Source organism: Pseudopodoces humilis, chromosome 14 (genome assembly GCF_049639895.1).
Source record: "Pseudopodoces humilis isolate 2021_Gansu_Grassland_sample_001 chromosome 14, ASM4963989v1, whole genome shotgun sequence".
Classification (NCBI taxonomy): domain Eukaryota; kingdom Metazoa; phylum Chordata; class Aves; order Passeriformes; family Paridae; genus Pseudopodoces; species Pseudopodoces humilis.
Genome location: NC_142213.1, coordinates 9,367,793 through 9,391,110, shown reverse-complemented (window position 1 = coordinate 9,391,110; position 23,318 = coordinate 9,367,793). Strand labels below are relative to the sequence as shown.

Sequence of the window (23,318 nt, the reverse complement as noted above, 5' to 3'; positions counted from 1 at the left end):
AAGCCCAGAGTGACACTGGTCAGCTCTCACACACAGGCTGCTTGCAAGCATTTGCAGACCATTCTATTCTATATCTATTTCATGTGGAAATTTGAATGATGTTTTGACCATCATTTATTTTTCTTCGAAGGGCCCTTGATCCCAGGAAGGGTTGAGAAGACACCATGAAAATTGATTCTGGATATTGGCGAGGAAAATAAGAGCAAATACAAAGATACTTACAAAAGTACCTGACTTTTTGTTATTTTTTACCAAACCAGAAGCTGCTAAACAAGAAGTTTCCAGAAGACTCCAAAACATTAAGTCAAACTAATATGACTAAGCACCCTTACTTTGGTATTTATCTCAATTTCAAAATACTTCAATCACTTAGCACCTGAAAAGTAACCCAGCTATGAAACCCTGCCATACTGTGTAACTGCTCTTTGATGAAAATTACACCACACCTTATTAATCCCTTGCGGGGGCAGGGCGGGGGAAGAAAAAAAAGAAAGAAACCTCCTTTAACTAAAGCCTGGAATGACTCGCAGCCAAACAGATGACACTTAAGCAAGTATGCCTAAGTAGAGTACACTTCACAGTTCATCTTAGTATTAGTCATACTTAAAAACTGCGTATTTTAAACTAGCATTTAATACGTATGTCCACTACCCATCTCCAGGGTTAATCTTCTCAAATACAAATTTCCCTGAATAGGCATCAAGTTTCCACAGTCTCATGACATCAATCAAACATCACTCCCTGTAAACCCCATACCTCCCAAATACAAGCCAGGTTTGTGAGTCAGCTCTGCACGCTGTAATATGATCAAAGCAAGACAAGTATGGCACTTCAAAAGCTCACCTGCAGGAAATCTGACAGTAAAACCATGTAAAATAATTTTTCCAGAAACTAGATGTAGCGAAAGCAATATCCAGTATTCCAGACTGATTTGGCTGAGTATGTTTCAACATTGAACAGACCTCAGAACCGCAGGGTATTAAGTATCTGTTGAATAAATTTTTTTTTTCTGTACAGTATTCAAACATACACCAGTTCAACATGGCAATCATAGAAAACAGATTATAAACAACACTAAGATCTTACCAAAACATGTACCACTGTTTTTGTACGCTGATATTGTAGTAGCTTATGCAAATGCAAGGTGCATTTACATTACATTCCATCATGAAGAAGATTCTTGCCCCCAGAGTGATACAACCAATATATTTCAATTTTCAATATGCATTCTCAAAGGATGAAGCTATTTTTTCTTTCTGTTGATATACCTTGTCTCTGTTTCATTGCAAGGTTTCAACTTTCAAATGACTAAACTTATGACTGAATGCTGAATACATTGTCCTTACCATTATGTTACAGCACGTTACTTTTAGAAGTAGATTGGAGGTATGACTAAGAGAGCAGAGTTTGTTTTTCCATTCTATTCTCCAGTATATAGTCAAAATTCCCTTTCTGAGCAGTCATGCAAGGCAGCTTACACCAGTAATATCTGTGAAAAGCAAGCTCAAAAGGTAAAGAAACAACTATTCAGACTTTTAGAAGCATAACAATAGTCTCAAACATACTTTCAAACATGTAATTCATTCTGCTTACTGGCATGTTTCAAAAAGCTACAGTCATGCTTTCAGCTTTTTTATCTCCTGTAAGTGCATAAATTTAGGAGTAATACAAACTTAATTCCTTTGCAAAGGAAGTTTTCAAATTACTAAACCAGCACAACAGATTTTAAAGGTTTGCAAAAGTTTGTACTACTTGATATTAGGAGAAATAGTCAAGCTACTGTTGTTTTTCCTTTTGCTGAGAAATTGAGCCATGATATTCACAATCTACTTTCTTTTTCATAGGTAACTCCTAAGGACATTAGTCAGTTATTCAGTGTATGTAATTACTCTGTCAGCTCTCTAGTTATTAAAGCAATCCAATAATGTTTTTAATACAGGCAAGTTTAATATTAATTGAACTCTTCTTGACCAAGCAAGATGCACAATATAATAAAAGCTACCCTTTGCATGTACCACAAAGCAGAGAACTGTCAGAGCCCACAGTTATTAAACATGACACCAGTTATAATTGCTTCATATTATCACATGTAGCCATGCACTGGGGTAATCTCTCTGTGACTTGAATCATATAAAAAATAGCTAAGAAATTTTCAGGTAGCTTCTACATTAGGTGATCCTTTTGTATTTCAGCTGGCAATACTCATTACGCTATAGTAGCTGCCACACCAGGATTTTTCCGAAGTGTCAGCTTCTCAGTGACAGTACAAAGTCACAGGAGACTGCTCAGCCTTGTGAAGTGTTCCAGGAAGGTGCCAGCAGCCCCAGCACTGTCCTGCTGCAATACCAAGACACTGCACTGGGGCCTAGCAGGAACCTCCACGTCCTCCACAGTATGGCCATGGGCATCACTAGGTTGGAAAAAGGGGTGTGTTGTCTAACCCATTTCATAAGAATAAGGGAATTTATTATAGCAAAATCCAAAATATGTCATGGAAGCCCAAATTCTATATAATTAACTGGTACTAATTAGTTTTCAAGCCAAGAGGTTCCTGCAGATGCTTCACTCAATGGTTTAAGATGCACTTACAGGATTTCACTTTTTTCTCTTCTTGCTGGTTCTCTTCTTGCTTGTTGCTGGTTCCGTGCTCCCTTCTGAAAATACTACACTAAAAAAAAATAACTTGACAAAATTCTTCATAGTCCCTTTGTCCCTTTCAGCTATGCAAATGTTTTCAGCTATTTTTCTCTTTAAAGTCAAAAAGCAGAGGGGAAGCATTAAGGGGAAATGGGATTTAAGGCCTATAGCTTTTTTTCAGGGATTCTGACTCTGGGGGCTTTAAAAAATACAGAAAAGGGATGAGAATACATGGGTTCTTCCCTCCTAATATTTCCTTTCTATTTCCCAAAACTGTTTTTTTTACCAGTCTTTAGCTGGTAAAAGTAAGCAACAGAGACAGAAAAATGCAACCAATACAAAGACTACAATGTCTCTTTACTGTCTTTTCAGGTGCTTTTCTTATTCCCTACATCCTCTTCTTAATCATTGCTGGAATGCCCCTGTTCTATATGGAATTAGCACTGGGACAGTATAACCGAGAAGGAGCTGCCACTGTGTGGAAAATCTGTCCAGTTTTCAAAGGTAAGTGTTCCTCTGCACCCTTGAACAGCACCTGAGAGTGCCACACATGTGATCCAAATGTAAAGATCTCTCACAGACAACGTGGTATTTGGTGACTTTTCCCCAACCCTTGAAGTCAGAAGTCTTTATGTTATCAAAGGTGAAGCACAACATGAGAAAAGCCACAGAAATCATCTTCATTCTGTAGCAGAGGACAATGAGCAGGAGCATTTCAGCCCTGCCCTCCCTTTCCCCTGTGTGCTGGGGAGTGGGAGGAACTGGGTATCTCGAGGTGGAGAGAGGGGTTTGCCAATCCAGACATTGGAAATACCAAATCCCATCCCCGTTAGTTCAGCCCTGTCTTCCCTATTGACTAAGGTAACCATTACCCCATTCAGGGCATGGAGCTTTCTCTGCAGAAACCAGCACAGTGCCTACAACACTAAAATGGAGTTGTGAGGACTGTAGGTTAGGCCAGTAGACTTGTAACATCACAGGAGTGTTTTCTGTGGTGTCTCTGCACCTCAATTTTCCTGCCTGTGAAGTGGGAGCAATGATTCTGATAGTCTTTGTAAAGCATCCTTCAGATTTAACAATGAAAAACACTTATTAAAATGTGAACATTATTACTATTGAGTGTTTTCCACTAGGATTAACTCTCTAGCATCACTGAATAAAAGGCTATGGAGTGTTGTTTGTGCACTGCATCACTCTGCAATGAAAAAATGGGTTCGGTGCTTCAGGCTGTTTGGCTTTGATCAGGAAATGATCCGTGTGTGAAAGAAGCCAAATGTGTACTGTACATTAAGCAAGTATTTGTTAAGGAACCTCAAGAACTATTTTTAGCATTGCTTGCCAGCAAAATATGTATGTTCCTTTGTGTGTATACCAGACTGTATCTAAAATATTATGCAAAAGCCTTTTCAACACAGAGACATATGAAATTAAACCAGGAAAGCTCAGCTGACCTTAGAATCTTAAAATTCAGATCATGTTCATCTTGGGACTGGCAAAAGCTGAGGAGCTTAACAATAGCAATCCAAACTTGATGGATCCGCTGCTTGGATATAGGTTACACTGAGTAAATGTTAGTCTTCTTTCTCAAAATACAGCTTTCCTCTTCAAGCAGTCTAGTGCCACACAATAAGGAAAGTGAAGGGAGTTTTTCTTACCAGTCAAACCCAAAACTCACAAAATCAGCAATATAACAAAAAATAAGTAAGCAAGCTAATAAAATAATATGCCTCAAAATTTTTAAGTTAATTCATATAGATTTACCTAGCCTTTCTGTAACCCCCATCATGGGAGACAAAATTTATCCCAGCACCCAGGAACCTGAATACCCTTGCTCAATAAAAATTCCTGTTGGTATTATTTATATACCTTTGGATGACAATGAGGATTTTGAAAACCTAAATGCAAAAATTAGACCTTCAGGATCTCAAAGCATTTGAGCCAAATACCACTGTGCTCAGAGGTATTCTGTGTTGACTTCAGGATTGAAAAGATTATGAGAAAGGAAAACAGAACTTATTTCATGTATATTCTTGTTGACATTCCAGCTGTGTTTTTAAGCTGACATTTTCAAGGTGGACTAAACATACATTACTGTTGATTTTTAAGGTTTCTTATTACAAGAATATAGAATAGTATAAGTTATTTGATTCTCAGAAAGTAATAAGCATTGAGACATATTTGCACCTTGGTATAAACTCAGTACTTTTAAAGTTTTGACTAAAATCTCTGATAACATGCAAACACATTTTACTGCTAATGCTTTGGAGTTGTTTCTGGGACAACTCAAATCTCTCACTCAAAGGAAAAGTACACAGTCTACACAAATTTATAACAGCTTCTCCAAATGAACAGCACTATAGTTCTAATTTTAGCTATGAATATTATTGCTATGAACTCCAAGCACTCTACTTTTAATGAGTTGCTATCACAACATATGCAATTATAAATATACCCTGTAACCTTTGTAACATAGTCTGTTTTCATCTCTGCTTTTTTTTTTAGGGTCTATTTTAGACTGTGGGTGGTGCAGCAATATTTTTAAGAAAACCTAGAAACATAAGAGCAAATTCCTGAACATTCTTAGGATCACAGAGAAGAGCTATTTAAAACACATTTGATCCAGTATTTTTTAATCTTGATATTAAACATATCTCATTGTCCTCCTGGATTGAAGGAATTTTCGGAACACTTTTGTAAACAACAATAATCTAATTATAGTATTTCATAAATTATCCATACTTAGTGTTCTAGCATTCACCTTGAATACTTAGGAATTATTCTTTTGGGGGATTCCTCCCTCCTCTCCTTTCCATTGATCATGGTGTATCACTGGAGTTTGAGTGTTCAAGTGCTAGGTTCATTTAAGCACCAAGGATTTGAAGATAATGTTTCATCTTTACTTTCACAATTATTTCCCCATTGTTAGGGATGAGCAAGCTGGTTTATGGATTAAAAGCCTCCTGCAGAGCAAAGAGTAACTTTTGTACATGCAGCAGTCTTTGAACCACCAACTCCTCCAGGGTCAGTTTCTGTTCCTTATGCAAATTTTAAACCAGGATTAATGCTCACAGTGTTTGCTACTTCCTTTCTTTATAAAGAAATAAGAAAACCTAATAATCTCCAACTGCTAGGCCTCCAATGCAAAAAATTAAACTGAATAAAACTAGAAGTAAAGGTTAGCACTGAGTTGCTGTGACAGTACCCATTGTGACAGTGATGACTTTCATAAAATCGCTGTAGTCCCTACCTTTAATATGCACTACATACCACTTTGAGGGAGGATTCAGAGAACAAAGCTGCACACAGTAAAGAAAAAATGATTGAAGTCAAGGCAAAGAAAGATTCCTGAACAATTCTATCAACCAACTTTTATTGGACTCCAACATTAGTATCAAAGCTTCCTCCCAAACTGTTGGAAGATGTCCACTTTCATGAGGAGAAATGAGTGCACTTTTCATGAGTGCACTTTCTGGGGCGCTCTTGCTAAAAAGACCCTCCAGCCACACTTCATGATATGGAAAAATACAAAGCAAACATTCAAAGTCAAGAGAGAATGCTTACACTCTGAATTCTGTAATCCTGGAGAGATAGTAAAAAGGGTTGAATGTCATACTCAGTTTAGCAACAACCTGATATTCACCACATTTTACTGGCATGCCCGAAACCCACCTGGAGACCTCAGTGGAACACTGAGCACAGACTGTTTCATGCATGATTTGGAGCCAGTTACATGCTGATGATAGCCACTCTAGAGAGTAGTAATGGGAAAGAAACAGGAGAGGGATCAGTGTCTGTTCCAAACTAGCTCAGGGTGGGAATATGAGGCATAGGGAAACTTCATTTAAGTGTCGAGCTTTACTTTTCCAAGAGAAGTTGCCAAGGTCCCTGACGTCATGAAGATGAAGTGAGTTTCACTCCTAACATGGGCTTGTAATCTTCTGCATTGGAAGCAAATCAGCAATGGAGTTGTACAAGGACAAATTTTGACATTGCACCGCCTAATTTCTTTTTCTGACAAACAACTGGATTTGATAAAAGCCAGTCATTTTCCAGAACCATTTCTGTAATTTTTTGTTTAGAGGTCAGGTACATTGTGTCCACATATGTGTATGCAAACTTAAAAAATTCCTTTTTATTGGTGTGAAGACCTAAAATGAATTTGTAATCATGTATGGTTGAGTTTAACTCCAGTGTTTGTGTATACTGTTGCATGTCAAATGCAATGTATAATCTAGTTTTCCTTTGTCTTTAGGTGTAGGCTATGCAGTGATACTCATAGCTCTTTACGTGGGTTTCTACTACAACGTTATCATAGCTTGGTCTCTGTATTATCTATTTTCATCATTCACATTTGAGCTCCCCTGGACAAACTGCCACAATAGCTGGAACAGCCCAAATTGTACAGATCCCAAACTCTTCAATGCATCAGTGCTTGGCAATGGTACTAAATACTCGAAGTACAAGCTCACTCCTGCAGCTGAATTTTATGAGTAAGTGTTGACCTGACTTTGCTATTTATTCAAAATTCTATGTCTAAGGGAGTTTCCCTTGAAAGTAAAATAGTTTGTATCTAGCGTCTAGAATGAGCATCAGAAGACTAAGGTTAAAATGGAACTGTCATGTTGGTCTCTATTCCTAGGTGACTAAGACTTTTGCCTCTGTGATCTTTGGTTTCTCCTGTACTAATGCAGTGCTTTCTACTGAGCAAAATGGAATTGGACAAGACACAAATCTCTATGTGCCACTTTTGCTTGCACCAGCTTTGCTAGGGCAAGGAAACACACCAACATTCTGACAGAGGTGACAGCATGTCAAAGTGAGCTGAGTTTAAGGCTTTAAAATAACCATTTGTTCACAGATTTGGAATGTTTCTCTACTCACAAAATATTTCAGAGCAACAGCAGAACTCTGTTTGTTCCACTGCTTCAGCAGTTCAATGAAGTGAGATGAAACACTGAGGAGGGGAAAGACCCTGGTTATAGAAGGATAGGTTTTTGCCAATGCCTAAGCAAACGAGTGTTCTACAACACTGGCTGAGACAGGCAAAGGTACACTCAAATCAAACAGCTGGAATAAAACCCCAAAAGGTACATAAATTAACAACTGAACTATAAAACAAAGATACCAATCTCTGTATAAATATTTTCATTATGGACTTAGAGGGGAAAATAGGATTTGTTAGGAGAAAGAAATAAAGGGGATGAGAATCATACTATTGAGTCAGCTGTTGAATTAATCTGAATAATGAATTAATTAATATTTTTGTGTTGAGAAGAGAAGGATATCAGGGCACACACATGCTAAGCAGTTAGTCCAACCCTGTAGAAACAAAGGGAAAAAACCTGTTACCATAAATAACCAGTAGGGATATTGGGGTCTCTGTTTATAGCTCTTTAACATTTGTAGCCACTGTTTCTTCTCTGAAGACAGCACAGTGAAAGATCAGTAGTGACACACAAACTGCTGGCAGGGGTTTGGGTAAACGAAACTCAGTGCTTTGAAAACAAGATGGGGGCTTGAGTTCAAAGGGGCTCACTAAAATGGCAAATAATGACAGCTGTGAAATCTACTGCTCTTACAAGAAAAAGCTTAAGTCTTAGTAAAGTAAAATGCAATCCCTACATTCTTGCTTTGTCTTTTTATTATTTAAAATGGTTCTGTGCAACTTCTGCTATCACATCATGCTTGGGTAATGATTTTAACTTTGTAGTGGGTGAGGTTGTGGTAGAATCAATTCATGATATTTTGATTTGGTTACACTGATCTGGGGAACAGCTCAATTAATGATTATCTGTAACTTGAAATATTATGATTCTTTTCTCATCATGAAGTGGATTCAAGGTGCAGTGTTCAGAAGGTAAGAATGAAAACGGAATTTGACATTTCATTATGCTTTGATCCCTGAACTTTGGGGCTGTAATTAGGTCACTAGGCCCTGTACTTATTAGCGGCTAGACTACATTGCAAAAATGAGAAGGGTAACCACTAAACTAAAACACTCTATAACATCTGTTTTCCCAGCTGTAAAAACAGGGAACCACAAGGGGCATTAAATTAATTTATCCAGTATTTGGATGAGCTCATCTGGTCCAGCTGTACAGCTCAGGTGTCAACCCAAACTTGTACAAACTTGTATTCTTAGTGTATTCAGACCCAACCTAATAAATGAAATCAGAAAACAGTTTGTTTCTTATATCAAATAACCTAATTCATGCTCATGGTTTTCTTGCAACAAGGAGAGTTGAATCTTTTGATTATAAAGTTTCATATTTTGTGCCAGAGTCACAAAAGGAAATGGTAAGTGATACAGCTTAAACTTGGTTCTTTAGGTTGTGTGGTTACATCAGAACACTCACACACAAACTTTTGGCCTCTGGTGGGTAGGCTGAGGGAGAAGCAGGGAGACCAGAAACACCAAACATTTCTGTTGCAGTTGGAGAGTGACTGAAAAGAGGTTCGTCCAAGACAGGTCTCAAGCAGACAGATGGTATGATTATTCTGAAAAGACACAGACACTTCTTTTTGGGACATAATTCCTTCACACTAAGCTGGCCTGACTATGAATTTAGAGTTGATTATTTTCTAAAGCCCTGTAGCTGCCAGAGCTGACTGCCTCTATCTCCAGCAGCGCAGGAATAAACTGTAGGAGGAAGTGGGAGAACTGTGATGTGACAGTTCATCAAATACTACAAAGTACCTCAAATTCAGCAGAAATATGCTGGTTGTCACTACTTATATTGAGTGAGAAAAGGAAAAACTTGCAATCTAGGCCAAATCTGTCACCTGTCCAGCATCTGGCCAGGAGGAAAAGCAGGGAGAAACTGCTAAACCTCAGACTTGGAAGAAATCATTACAAGTTGCAAATTCCAGGCCAAGGCAGTGACAGGAGAACCCTGAAGAATATATTTGGCTTTTGATTTCAAGCCTCAAGAGCTGCACAGAACCTAAGGTTGAGGTGCTTCTACACTGAGGCCTTCTAGAGAGTGTCATTTTATTAAGTCTGGTTTCAGCTGTAGAGGCCTGATTGAGGCTGAGGCGCCACTGATGTCATGGGGACAGATTCTTGTAACAGGAAGGAACAGGACCTCTATGATGCTTCATTAGAGATGCTTAAAATCAACTGTAAAGTATTTGTACACTGTGAACTTGGCAAACCAAGCTAAAATCTAATAACAACTGGTGCCTTTCTGCTAAGTAATAGCCAGACATAAAAGAAATCCAGTTAGGAATAAAATGTCAACTCCACATTTCTTTAGGGACACACATTACTTTAGTTCCTTCCCTCTTCAATGGTTTGGAATTAAACACAGAAAATGAAAAGAACCTTCTATCCTTTCCACACATGTTAAAATAATTCAATATAAAGCTTTTTTTTTTTAAGAACAGAAGTACATCACAAATAAAATTCCCCTATCTACTCTACTGTATTTCTCCTATTTAAATACTTTATCTGAATACGGGCATACTTTATATTTGTTCACTCCATTCTTGTGTCTGGGAAAAGTCTGTTACCATCTTGCTTTCATTTATGCTGACAATTAAAAAAATACCAGTTTGGAGGAACAAAAGCACTATTCTTCTCACAAGGTACTGTGCCTGCAAAAAATCACAATCTGTTGTAGAAACAAATCTTGGCAATTTTTAAGAAAACACACTGAAAATGTCAACAAACATTGGGCTACAGTTATTTCCCTCTGACAGTACTTTTTCTCAGGGCTGTAATCCATTCTTTCTGCATGAGAAATTTTACAGGGAAATTTTCATGCCAGATTCAGTAAAGGAAATTCACAGAATTCACAAGTCTGCCCAGCTGTGAGCAATTGCAAAAGCCTACCTCAGAACAAGGAATAAAACCAAGATTCAGTCACTGCAGTCAACATTTGTCATATTTATGAACATCATGTTTATGAAATTTATGAGAAGTGTGTGAACCAAAAACATTCTGAAAAAAAACCCCTCACCCTATATAGTAAAGGTTACTTTTATAGAGCAATAGGTATGTGCTTTAGGGTACAAGTCTTCACTGGAAATGCCAGCCCAGGCAAAGGGTCCACATAGTTCAGTATCACAGCAAATGGAGTGATCAGTGCTGTGGACCCCAAAGATGTGAAACAATTTCACAACAAAAACAGTTGTGAAGCAATGTCTCCCAAAAGAGAAACCACTTCAAAAGTCAGCATAAGCAATTCTGCCTATAAATGCTTATAAAACCTGAATCAGGCAACAAGAACTAATGAGAGCCCCATGTTCAGCTAATCACATCCAGTCTTTCCATTCAGCTCTTCTGAAACAGTAAATTTTTGGAGAGTCATGAAGTGGGGCACAGTTTTAAAGGAGGTCAGAATTGCTAAGTTAGTGGGAAAATAAAGTTTTCAGTGCATTGAGATAAATATTCTCTGTATTATCATGATTCAAAAAGAAATTTCACCTGCAAAGGGGCAACCCTGGCTGTACAGACAGACAGGGAATGGGATGCTGTGGAAGCAGTGCTGGAAAGGGACCTGGGGGCCCTGGTTGATGGCAAGCTGAGCATGGGTCAGCAGGGCTCTGGCAGCCAGGAGGGACACCCAGGTCCTGGGGGCACCACACCATCAGGGGGCCAGCTGGGCATGGAAGGGGATTGTCCTGCTCTGCTCTGCACTGGGGCAGCCTCACCTTGATTGCTGGGGGTAGTTTTGGGCACCACAATATAAGAAAGATATTAAGATGTTATAGAGCATCTAAAGGAAGGCTATGAAGATGGTGAAGGGCCTTGAGGGGAAGCTGTATGAGGAACAGCTGAGGTCACTTGCTCTGCTCAGCCTGGAAAAGAGGAGACCTCATTGCAGCTACAACTTCCTCCCGAGGCAAAGAGGAGGGGCAGGTACTGATCTCTTTTTGGTGACCAGTGACAGGACCTGAGAGAGTGGCCTGAAGTTCTGTCAGGGCAGGTTTATGTTGAATATCAGGAAAAGGTTCACCCAGAGGGTAGCTGGCCATTGGCTCCCCAAAGAGCTGGTCATAACCTCAAGCCTGACAGAGTTCAAGAAGTGTTTGGATAATGCTCTCAGGCATGGGAGATGTGGACATTTCCTAGAGATGTCCTATGCAGATGTAACAGTTGCACTCAATGATCCTTGAGGGTCCCTTTCAATTCATTATATTCTGCGATGAAGTACAAATAACTTATTATATGCCATCCAGGGTGCCACTGGTAAATTATGCAATTCCCAAAATCTATCTTGCAGTCCATTACACAGCTCCATTCTCCAACACAAGAGGGAGCTGAAATATCTAGAGAGAAACCCAGATGCTGCTGCATCCCCTTGGCATCCCCCTGGATTGTGCCCAGCACTCCAGGGTGGGGTGAGGCACGCAGGGCACAAGCACTGCACCTCAGATGGCTCAGCTGCTCTCCTGAGCTCTGGGCTGTAAGACAGCTCTGTCCCAGAGCCAGGAGATCCTTCAGCATTGCAGCTGTGCCTACTCAGAGCTCTTTACAGAGCATCCAGGGACACCCAAGCAGCTCAGACAGCAGCCCTGCATATGGCAGAGCTGAGCCTGAGCCAGGCTACCCCTGTGGCCCTTCATGTGGAGCCACTCTGCTCTCCCTGCACTGCTCCCAGCCCAGAGTTACACTGAGGAGACCCTGGTGCCCAGCCTGCATGGAACCACCTCAGGTCTACAGGTTTTGTACCACAAGCTCTGCCTCATGCTGCTGTAGGGACACAAACTGCCATGAAAACTACAGCTTAACATAACTAGTGCTATTTGTGAAATGAAAATACCTGGAGCCTGGCAAACTCTGCAAAAAGGGCTCTAGCCACGTCACCTTGGTGCAGATAGGCTAACCTTCCACAAGTAAAGGAAAACCACATTTCATGCTCTGAAGGAACCTGGCAGCAATGATGACTGAACCGTGGTTGTCCAAATATCTAACACAGAAGATGCATGTAGAAGGGCTTTCTAATTGAGCACAATTATCATGCTTCAAAGTGCCTTCTAAATTGAGTATGCAATTTAATTTCTATAGATTGCACATTGTATACACTGACAGTTCTTTTAGCATCTTCAATCTATAATTTGCATTAAGTTTTAAATAATAAAAACATAGTCTAACTACCAGAATAGGGAATATAGCTTGGGACACCAGGACTATGTCTATTTATACCTTATCCATTTTGCTGATTCTTAGTTTATGCAAGCCATTTGGGTTTGATCTCATAAATATGACTGCTAACTTTTATAAGTACTTAGATGTTCCTAGAAGTACTTAATATGTTAACTAACAAATAAATTTGTTAGTTAACATACTAATTTACTGACAAGTGATGACATTTTTGAATTCTGAATCAATCTGATGCAACACATCTAAAATTTAGATAAATGACACCCTTCTATTGAGCACATGAAATTTAGGCAAGTAACTTTTGCCTCTAATAAAAAGAGAAAGAATGAGCCTATAGAGCTGTGTAAACATATTTGGACCGAAAATGAAAATTATGATTGATTTTGGATTGAAAAAATGAGGCCTACTCCAAGACCTTAAACTTGATCTATTTATGCAAAATTTTCTAAATTTTTAAATGACAATCACATAAATCAGTCCAGAGATGAATAATACATAAAGCTCCCTAGAAAGCAACAGTCTGACAATAACATCCCATTGAATTCTATACCTAAAACTCTTAAATCCTGTTTTCTGGCTATAGCTTAAATGTGTTGGAGTGAAAAATTATACAGAGTAATTTTCAGGTCACCTTTGGCATTTCTTTTTTCCTGGTTTGGTTCCCTATTTATGTGCAAATATTCACTACTTCTGTAACAAAAATGTTCTGAACTGCTCAGAGTAGAGACAAAGCACACATTTATAATAACCCTTATTTTCAGATGGGAAAACCAAGACACAGAGAAGGATTTATTGATCCCAGCATTTCCTGTTATTAAAACTGTGACTGGGTCCTTCATTTACTGGGTCACACTGAGCAGCTGCCCCACTGCCTCCTCAATAATTTGTTTTCAGTAAGGTTTATGTGTGAGTACCAAGCAGCTAAGCTGCCTGTTGGCTGTTCAGGGTCTGATGCCAAGTTAAAGGGGACCCAAGTGCTGCACAAAGACTAAACAGAGTCAAAACTAAACTATCAAACAAATTGCTGTTTGCAGATTTCAGTGGAGGGGAACTATTTCCCTTTAGCTGAACGCGGTGTGGAAATAAGGCAGGAACTGGAGCCAAAGTTCTTGGGTGATTAGGAGAATCTTCCCAGCAGAGAGCACAGGGAGGGAGAGAAAGAAGAAATTTCATTTGAGAGGAACTAGAATGTCTGAATGGAGCTTCAAATTGAGAGCCTTTCACATTCCTGCCCCTCCTGCAGATAGGTGGACAGGCTCTTGGAACCCAGATTTACAATCCCAAAGTCATTGCAAATGTAATTTACACTCCCTTACATGAAATGCAGTCTTAGCATAAACCAAGGTCCTTTGCACAAATCCCTGATTTCTAGTGCATGTAGTTTGATTCTTGGTGCTGTTTTAATTAAATATTTCTAGAGCACTGACTAAAATATCAGAAAGCTTAAACAATTTATTTGTTTCTCTTGCATTTAGTCCAGCATAATAAAATAGATGCCTGTTCTTTTGTCAGCTCCATCTGTTAATGTTTATTCTCAGTCTTTCCCCCATAACACTCTTCTCATTTTTGCATGTATTTCTCATCTACTTTCATTCTTTTTTCAATAATCTGCAAGCAAAACACTAAATCTAGTCATCTTACTTCCAACAGTTTTTCCTTTCTTTTTGACTCATTTGAATTCTGAGTTAATTTTGTTAGCAGAATTGGACAAACATCTCTCTACTTATGAAGGGAGAATTGCTTTCAGAAACTTTACTTAAGACATGATTTGGACTTAATTTGAAGGAGTTGGCAGAGAACAGAGCCTTCACAAAACACCTTCACTGACTGCCAGTGATGGCAGTAGAGCTTCTACTGCTGTGGTGGAGCACCATTCCTGCTGCCCACAGCATGAGAAGTGCAAAAGCCTTTTCCCCCTGTGACTTTGTTTCTGTATATCTGGTGTGTAGGCGAGGAGTTCTGCACCTGCACGAAAGCCGTGGAATCCACGACCTTGGCTTGCCTCGCTGGCAACTTTCCCTCTGCCTCTTGGTGGTGGTAATCATTCTTTTCTTTAGTCTGTGGAAAGGTGTGAAGACTTCAGGAAAGGTAGAGCTAATATTGTCCTTCTATCTTGACTACATTCTTTGTCTACTTTAAGTCTCATAATTGTAGAAAGCAAGAAAATAAATCACTTATTTTGAGGCATCCTCAAGGACCAAACTATCACATTTCTTGTGTGATATTCCAACTGAAAATTTTATTAATGTATTATTTTCAATTCAACGTTGGTGGTTTTATCCAGAAAATATTTTTAAATACTCGAAATTGTCTTAAATGTGCATCTTCTTCTTAGCCAAACGTACTACATTTCAGCTATGTAAGAGGCTTTGGTTTTATTACACAAAATGCCATGTCAAGAGAAATTTCTGATGAAAGTAATTGAAAATCACTGTTTGAAATCCCTCAGAAAATACGTCAACAGAAATTCTGGAGCTGGATACATTTGAGAGCTTTTTGTACATTTTCACAAAAGTGTAATTTAACATCAGGCAATGACTGCTCTTTCTAGTAAACAACATAGAGATGAGGAGTAATCAGCAGTCTAACACACCCTGACACTGTCTTCTGTTTGTCAAAACTGTCTCCTACTGGTATCTGTAAACTTATATATTAAAAGACTCGTGACAAGTAACATTTTCCCTTGTGTCCTAAAAAGAGCTTCTCCATTGAACTGAATGGACTAAAGCAAGAAAATGCCAGCTGTACTTACTATATGTTCTTAAATCTTCTGTAACAGCTGATTAACCTTTGGGATCTCTGTTGTCTGCAGGTTGTTTGGATAACAGCCACTTTGCCTTATGTTGTATTATTTGTCTTATTAATACATGGAATAACCCTGCCTGGTGCATACAATGGAATAAATGCATACCTGCATATAGATTTCAGAAGATTAAAAGAAGCCACAGTAAGTGTACTCTTCTGTTCTCATTCCCTAATTATTAAGCCTGTTGCCCTTGTTATTGAAACTAAAAATATTACTTCTGAAATTAAATAGCCATGCTCTGCCTCACAGATCTTCAGATCACAAAACACCTGTGTGGAGACACTTACAGGTGTGGCAGACCCCTAAAAAAGTCCAAGCTTTGACTGTGCACCCAGTAAACTGCAATATCCTTTATACAGGAAATTTGAGTCACACAAAAGCTTAGTTCTCAAAAGGCTAAGAATTCCCTCAAGAAGAAAATCCTGCTTTCTGAATCGCTAGCTTAAATATTAACCTAGAAAAAAAAAATACTGGCCCATGCAAACCTTGCTAAACACAAAAAGTCAGGACAAACCTAATCAAACCATGCTCCTTCATACAAATAAGATTTTCAAAAGTATGATGCTCTTATCTTACTACTGAAAGTAATGTACATTTCACTGTATCATTGAGCATATCCAAACCAATTTGTGGAGTAACTTGGATCTAAGACTTACTTCATGCATTGTAAAGCAAAATCTACACATACAGTCACTAATACATGAAATTAGCAGCATTTCAAACCTACAAAGAACAAATACTTCAGAGATATTTTACCCCTCTACTGTCCTAAAAATAGCATAAACCATTTATTGGACAGTAGTATCCCTATGAATGGGTCACAAGGCCATTCAGATGGTTATAAATCTGAAAAAAGACATCATCTTACTAGAAGGAAATGCATCATCTTGAAAAATTGCAACTTTCAGAACTGTCTGCAGTCTGTCCATGATTGCACTGTACCTTTCCTATGAATCCTATCTTGATTTTTCCTGAATTATTAAAAAAGACCTCAAGTGTTACAATACAGACATGTTTCTTATATTCTTCGCTAAAAAATACATCCAAGTGGCTTTTTTACTGCTAAATTTGAAAACAGGTATTTCTTCAAAAACAGACCCAGACCCCATGTCTATTTTGGAATAATCCAATCAAACTTCAAATATGGGATTTTCATTCACCTTTGTCACAAGGCAGTAGCCATCCCAGTGACTCACATTTATGCATACACATAAATACAAAGATGCAAAGATGAACAAAACAGGTGCTTATATTTTTCTTATACATTTTAAGTGCTGTTTGGAAATGAACACCACAATTTCAACCAGATGTCTGTGGGGCTGTACTAGCTGTACCAAGCCTCCATAATCATATCTGCCTTCTGCTTCTGGAAGGACATTCTGTGTGCTGCTCTTTCTTGGCTTAATATTTCTGCAGCTGCTATTTAGACCACCCTAAAGTTATTTGCTTCTAAGGCTAAATTTTTCAGACAACAACAAAAAGTTACACTAGGATAAAAAAATACTAAAGATCACTTACGCTGAGAAGTGCCACTAACTGCTTTGTCATGTCAGCCCTTCCCCTCTCGGAGACTGGCATCCCTGCTGCTGCAATAGCCTTGTGTGTTTAATCTTTGTCCTCAGGCTCCAAAGAATAGAATCCTGCTTTATTTCTATGTCAATGCATCCCTGGATGTGATATATGATTTTTTTTTTTATTTCTCCCAAATGAAGAATCTAACAAAGAAACATCCTAAGTCACAAACATTAATGACTCACAGAGAGCTATGCCAATGCTCTTCTAAAAGCCCCCAGAGCACCCTGACAAGGTGTGCCTCATTTTGTGGAGCCACAAACTGCACTGCGCTGAATATACACAAAAGTAACAGCATAAACACTGAAGAAGGCTGGAAAGACTGATGACTGCCTACTGTAATATGTTCCTATTTGTTTATTTTTAATACATATAAAAACTATATCCAATCATAACATACATTAGATTACGCATCTATCAGAAGCCGTGAAAATGAGAAACGTGAGCATGAACTGCAGAAGAAGCCCCACTGCCTTACATCCTGCTTGCTTAGAACAAATGGAATGTTTTGCATTTAATCTTAATTGTAAAGGAATTTCTGTTTTCTGCTCTGCTTTCCCTTCACCTTGATCTTCACAATTTGTTTCCTAATCAGCTACTATGAGCCAAGACTCTTACTCAACAGATACTTCAGCATGTGCTTAAATCCTTTGGGAGGCAGCAAGAGCTAATCTCTTACTTGAGTCAACAGGACTTAAGCACCTGCTTAAGGGTGCTTGAACAGTGAGAAAGGCTGAGTACAGCTGCACTAGCAGGATACAAAAGAGACACAGAACCACTAAAAACAAGTGTCTTATGGGTGCAGTATGCAGATATGGTTAGAGTTTAGCAAAATCGATGTAAAAATTTTCAGGAATTTTGTTAACAAAGATATCTGAATTTTACAAAAAACAAGAACAAACATAGAAGACTGCATCCCTTCTTCTGCATTCTTATCTACATAAATTCTTTTCAGAGAGTAGAGTCCTATATGATCTGAACCTTTGTGTGAAAATATTCACAGACAATAATAGTACAGTATTATAAATACAATATTGACTATTGTAATATTAAGTGTATGTAGTATAAATACAATATTAAGATGTAACTGGTATATAAAATGAATAAATAAGGAATTAAGATTACAGGATTGTTTTGTTATTCATTGAGAGAAATCCATGATACCTAAAAACCCTGTATGGACTACAATTTGAGAAAATTATATCCTCCCATCCACTGGCTAGCAATAAAAACTCTATGGACTGCTCTTCATGTTATCATTCAAGTAATCAGCTCTCCATAGTTCATAAAATTTTTTCTACAAACACAGAGCACCATAAGTGGTTCACAGTGTCCAGCAGGCAGCAGCTGAAAGCATCTATCATCTATGTTGAGAAAAGATCACCAGCCTAAGTGCTTTCACATATCATGTCAGCATGGGATAAGGCACTCTCTTCCTTTCCACTGGGCCAAATATAAAAGTGTAGCACTAAAATCCCAATGCAGTTGGAGGTCATAAGCTCCTTAGATCTGTTAGAAAGTCACTGCTGAATAGATACATTAGATCTGATTTTTTAGAGATGGATGAATGATGAAATCCAGTGCTTTTTATATTTCTTTCAGAGTTCTTGGCAGATTTAATCAAACATTGCAGATCTCATTTTGAGAAATGTTGAGTACTATTCACACCACTGACTTGACTACTTCTGTTGAAGATGCTCATTTAAAAATCTGTGTAACAACAGAAAAGGGTAAACCCTCATTAACCGAGACTATTTTCAGGTTTCTGGTTCAGGGAACCAGGACTGTGGCATTGTTCCTGACTGGTTGAATGGATATTGGTAGGAGGGACACTTTAGAAAATATTGTAGCTTTTGAAATGTTTTCCCTGGTGGACAATCCTTAAAATGAGCAAGCTGCATCTAAACTGAAATTTAATGACTATCACAGAAATAACTCTATCTGCAGCTAAGCAAAAAAGCTGAGAGATAAATCTGGGTGTTTCTGTTCACATCACATCAGTCATGCTTCAGCTCCTGAATCAAGAAAGTATCATGTAGAGCACACTAACAGTCACACAAAGGAAGTATGGGAAAGAAAATGTCCTGTAATTCTTGACCCATTAACTATTTTTAGTTTTCTGGTTGTACATTCCAGACTAACTTAGAACAAGAACTGTTGGAAGTATATTTCTGTCACCCAGGAGAAAAACCCTGCAATCATTTCAGTGCTGGGTAAAACGTCAGAAGTACCTGTCCCAGTGGCCAGCCCGCCAGGGCAGCAGTGTGTGTGCGCTCTGGGGACCTGCCCCTGCTCCAGCCTCACCATCTCGGGTCAGGCCATTCCAGACCAGGGCCATGCTCCATGGGACACACCTGTTAGCATGAATGTTTTCCAAAAGCCCACTGTCTTGCTTTTCTCCTGCTGTATCCTTGTGGCCTGAACTGACACTGGCAATGTTGGTGTCATTATGCAGGTATGGATTGATGCAGCTACTCAGATATTTTACTCCTTAGGAGCTGGGTTTGGCGTTCTAATTGCATTTGCCAGTTACAATAAGTTTGACAACAACTGCTACAGGTAAGAGCCTATTCTTCCATTGCTGCTGCAAAATTATACTATTTTACTGTGACTGCAGCTGAAATAAATTTTAAGCTATCTTTTTCTCTTCAGTCATAAATTAATGATGGTGAGTTTTGTGTAGGCATAGTAACCAACCCAAATCTTGAAACACTGTCTTCCTTACTGAAATTTTAGTAACAGGAACCTGCCAAGATATCTGCTGCTTTCCAAAGCAGAATGGGATTAGATTTGGACTTTAGACAGCTGTGTAAACTGTGCTGGTGTTTGCCTTTCAAAAGTACCATTAAGCGCAACAGTGAACACAGGATGAAATCTTATTGGTGCAGGAGCTAAAAGCAGAAAGATTCCAGCTTCCAGAAGGGTTTCTGTGCTTTGGGATTATATTTCTGATATTTTACATTGTGCTCCAGTTTAGGAATGCACTTTAAATCAAGTCAGTTTGTAGGTGTTTTGCTGAATCACCACCGTGGAAATTGAACCAGAATTACTCTGCAGCTTCTGAGAAATTCCAGCATTTAGATGTTTTGTTAACATTCTATTTTAGAATGAAAACAAGCATTACTTTTCCAATGAAATATAAAATCAGAAAGTACATGTATTAAAAATGCATTGTGAACTGAAAGATGTCGGGGGAAATGTTAAAGAAAATACCTATCTAGTTCTTCATGTTTTTTCTCTCCATGTTCTCCATGGTTAGGGATGCTTTGCTGACTAGCACCATTAACTGTGTCACAAGCTTCATCTCAGGATTTGCAATTTTCTCCATATTGGGCTACATGGCTCATGAGCACAAAGTTAAAATTGAGGATGTAGCTACTGAAGGTAGGAAGTTAATTCTATATTAATTTTAACCCTTTTCCCTCATCATTTCCTTGTAAATGTGTTTATATTTGTTTCTAACAAGTGTGTGGAAATCTCATGGAAGTGAACTGAATCAACTTTCTTGGAACTAGAATGCTGTGTTTAAATCCCTTGTTAAAATGTGAACTCTAAATGGTATTGATTCACCTCACCTCTACTCAATTGAGGTTCCCCAGCATCTTGCCCCCACAGGTTTTGCCCATTCGACAAACAGGAATTAACCACTGGGCAGTATCTTACAAAAGTATTGCTGTTCAGTGCCACAGGTGACTGGTTTGGATGGTTCTGCTAAGACCAGCTCTATATGTGTGTCCTTTCACAGGGAACAGGTCACCCATGGTCTCAGCTTCTGCACCTCTCATCACATCCAAGAATTCTCTTGCCAAACAGACAAGTCCACATCCACATAATTCCTTCTCCACTACACAGATGAAAAATAACTAATAAAGTTGCAAATCCCATAAAATATTATCCAAAGTGGAAAACAATGGGATAGGGATTTTTTAATACCAAATCATCATAAGTAAATAAATAAAGCATTTTAGATATATTTTGGTATAATGCAAATTTTGTTTCATCCAGTACTCAGAGCATGTCAAGGACTGAAATGAAAGTTAACTTAGTCATGATTTATCTTATTAAAATGATCACTTTTGTCAATAAGAAACATCATGTAGTGACACCTTTGTTTCCCCTTTTCTATTCCAGGAGCTGGTTTAGTTTTCATCCTGTACCCAGAGGCAATTTCAACTCTTTCAGGATCTACATTTTGGGCTGTGGTGTTCTTCATCATGCTCCTTACTCTTGGCATCGACAGTTCTGTGGGTATTTTTTCCTTCTAGCCTTAACATTGCTCTTTTCCTGTCATATTCTGGAAGTAGAGAGGCATCAGCCTTAAGCAGGGGGTTAAATTTCAAGTAAACATTCTGTACATTTCCTAAATCTGTTTTCACAGTCATAGACAACACAGCAATACTATTACTTGCTGTATTATAAAGACTTTCCATCATTAAGAGGTTAAGGAAATTATTAAATCTTTTACAAGCTAGTAAATATTTCCTCCCTTCTACATTTTTATGACTTTACAGAGAGGCTGTTCATCAACAGTTATTACTATTTAAAGTATTTATGACCCCTTAGTTATTACTATTTAAATTATTTAATAGTTATTATTATTCAAAGGTATGACACTACTATAGCTATTACTACTGTGAACCTGAAAAAAGGTTTTGGAGCCCTGCTTGCAAAACACAAGTAAGACATTGAGTAGAGTGGTTTCTAGAAGGGATCATTATATGTGCTGAAATCCACTAATCTGCTCAAAACAGACAATGTTTGAAGGTATTCCTCCCATTGTTTTTCTACAAGCCAAGATATAGAACTTCCTGTAAATTTAATCACAATTTTAAAATCACACCAGAATATTTCCATAGTGGTTTCATTTTCCTGTAAACTTACTGTAAAATGTCTGATCTAACAAGTGTATTTGCTCTTTAATGTGATGAGTTTTATAACACCATGATATTCAGGAGCACGGAAACTTCATCCCAGGAAAGATCCCCAGAAAATATTCCAAGTCCCCAGACAACTTTTATACTGCTTTGTTCTACCAAAGAGGCCTCAAGACATCCTGTTATATTTAACTTAAAGGTTGATAAATTTCTGGAAAACCAGATAGGGTCTTTAAGAAATAGAGAACCATGGACAAACTTTCATCCTCTTTAGTAGGGTAGGGGTTTCTTAGTATTCCAACATCAGGAAAATTCATTTATTTTAAAGGACAACAAAGGGAAAGAATTAATTGACATGGAAAAGAGCAAAACTAAAAAAAAAAAATGAGGTTGCAGCAGGAAGCTTTGATAGTCATTGGCAAATAGCTGTATGAGATCCTGTGGAGTGAGGGCTGAGCTGTAAAGGTCAGATTCAGGTCTGAATATTTCCTAAGTGTTTGGATTTTTGGATTCCAGCTAAGGTCCAATGAAGTTTGTCTAGGCAGACTAAGATCTGGATCCTAAGACAAAACTTTGAAGGAAGAGTATATCTGAGATTGTAGCTTGGCCATTTTTCAACAATGTAAGCAAATATGAAGGATTGAAATTAAGGGTTTAGCACAGTGAAAGGGCATGAATGACCAGTAGGAAAAGGACAGAATGAAGAAGAAGAAGAAAATTCATGCTCAGAAGTATCTAGATCCAAAACAGTTAACTTTGGAACAGCAGTTAAGTGTAGGGCAATGTAAAGAAACATAGAAGAGACAAGACATAAAGACACAAGGCTTTAGATTGCAGAGCACAATTTTCCTACAGATGGAGAAAAGTCTTTCTTCTGGAGCTAATTAAAATACAGTGAAATAGTGAACTATGGCCAGGTTTAGTTTTTTCCTTTTAAAAGGAGGATTTACCATCTCAAGATTTGTCATAATTTCCTAAAGAAAACTCAGGTCCTCCAGTACTTACTATGGTGATAATTCTCTGTTACTCATTTCAACCAGGAATATTTTAATCAAAGGTTTATTAGAAAGGGACAGGCTATGTCAGCACCTGCTAACTAACTATTGTATTGCACCAAGCACACCAGGTCTTGCCACGGTTTCTTAACATCACAAAAATCATAGAATTAAGCCTCTCCAAAATATTAAAAACTTTTATTTACTATGATAAAAGATTGAAATTAATTTTCATTGTTGGAGTGAGGGCAGAATGTTTTCATTAATGAAAAGAAATTAAAATTCATAACCACCTACATAATCCAGCAATTTAAATGAAATCTTGG

At 38.2% G+C, this 23,318-nt stretch overlaps 1 protein-coding gene across 1 annotated transcript in view; it reads left to right on the top strand.

The window, feature by feature from the left end:
* Window positions 1-23,318, top strand: part of SLC6A2 (solute carrier family 6 member 2) — a 58,858-nt gene that overhangs the window by 18,078 nt on the left and 17,462 nt on the right. Inside the window, exons 2-8 of the mRNA XM_014255490.2 lie at window positions 3,010-3,141; window positions 6,890-7,127; window positions 14,695-14,833; window positions 15,558-15,692; window positions 19,579-19,682; window positions 20,383-20,507; window positions 21,255-21,367. Of these exons, the coding sequence (XP_014110965.1) occupies window positions 3,010-3,141; window positions 6,890-7,127; window positions 14,695-14,833; window positions 15,558-15,692; window positions 19,579-19,682; window positions 20,383-20,507; window positions 21,255-21,367 (986 nt within the window). The remainder of the gene's footprint in view (window positions 1-3,009; window positions 3,142-6,889; window positions 7,128-14,694; window positions 14,834-15,557; window positions 15,693-19,578; window positions 19,683-20,382; window positions 20,508-21,254; window positions 21,368-23,318) is intronic.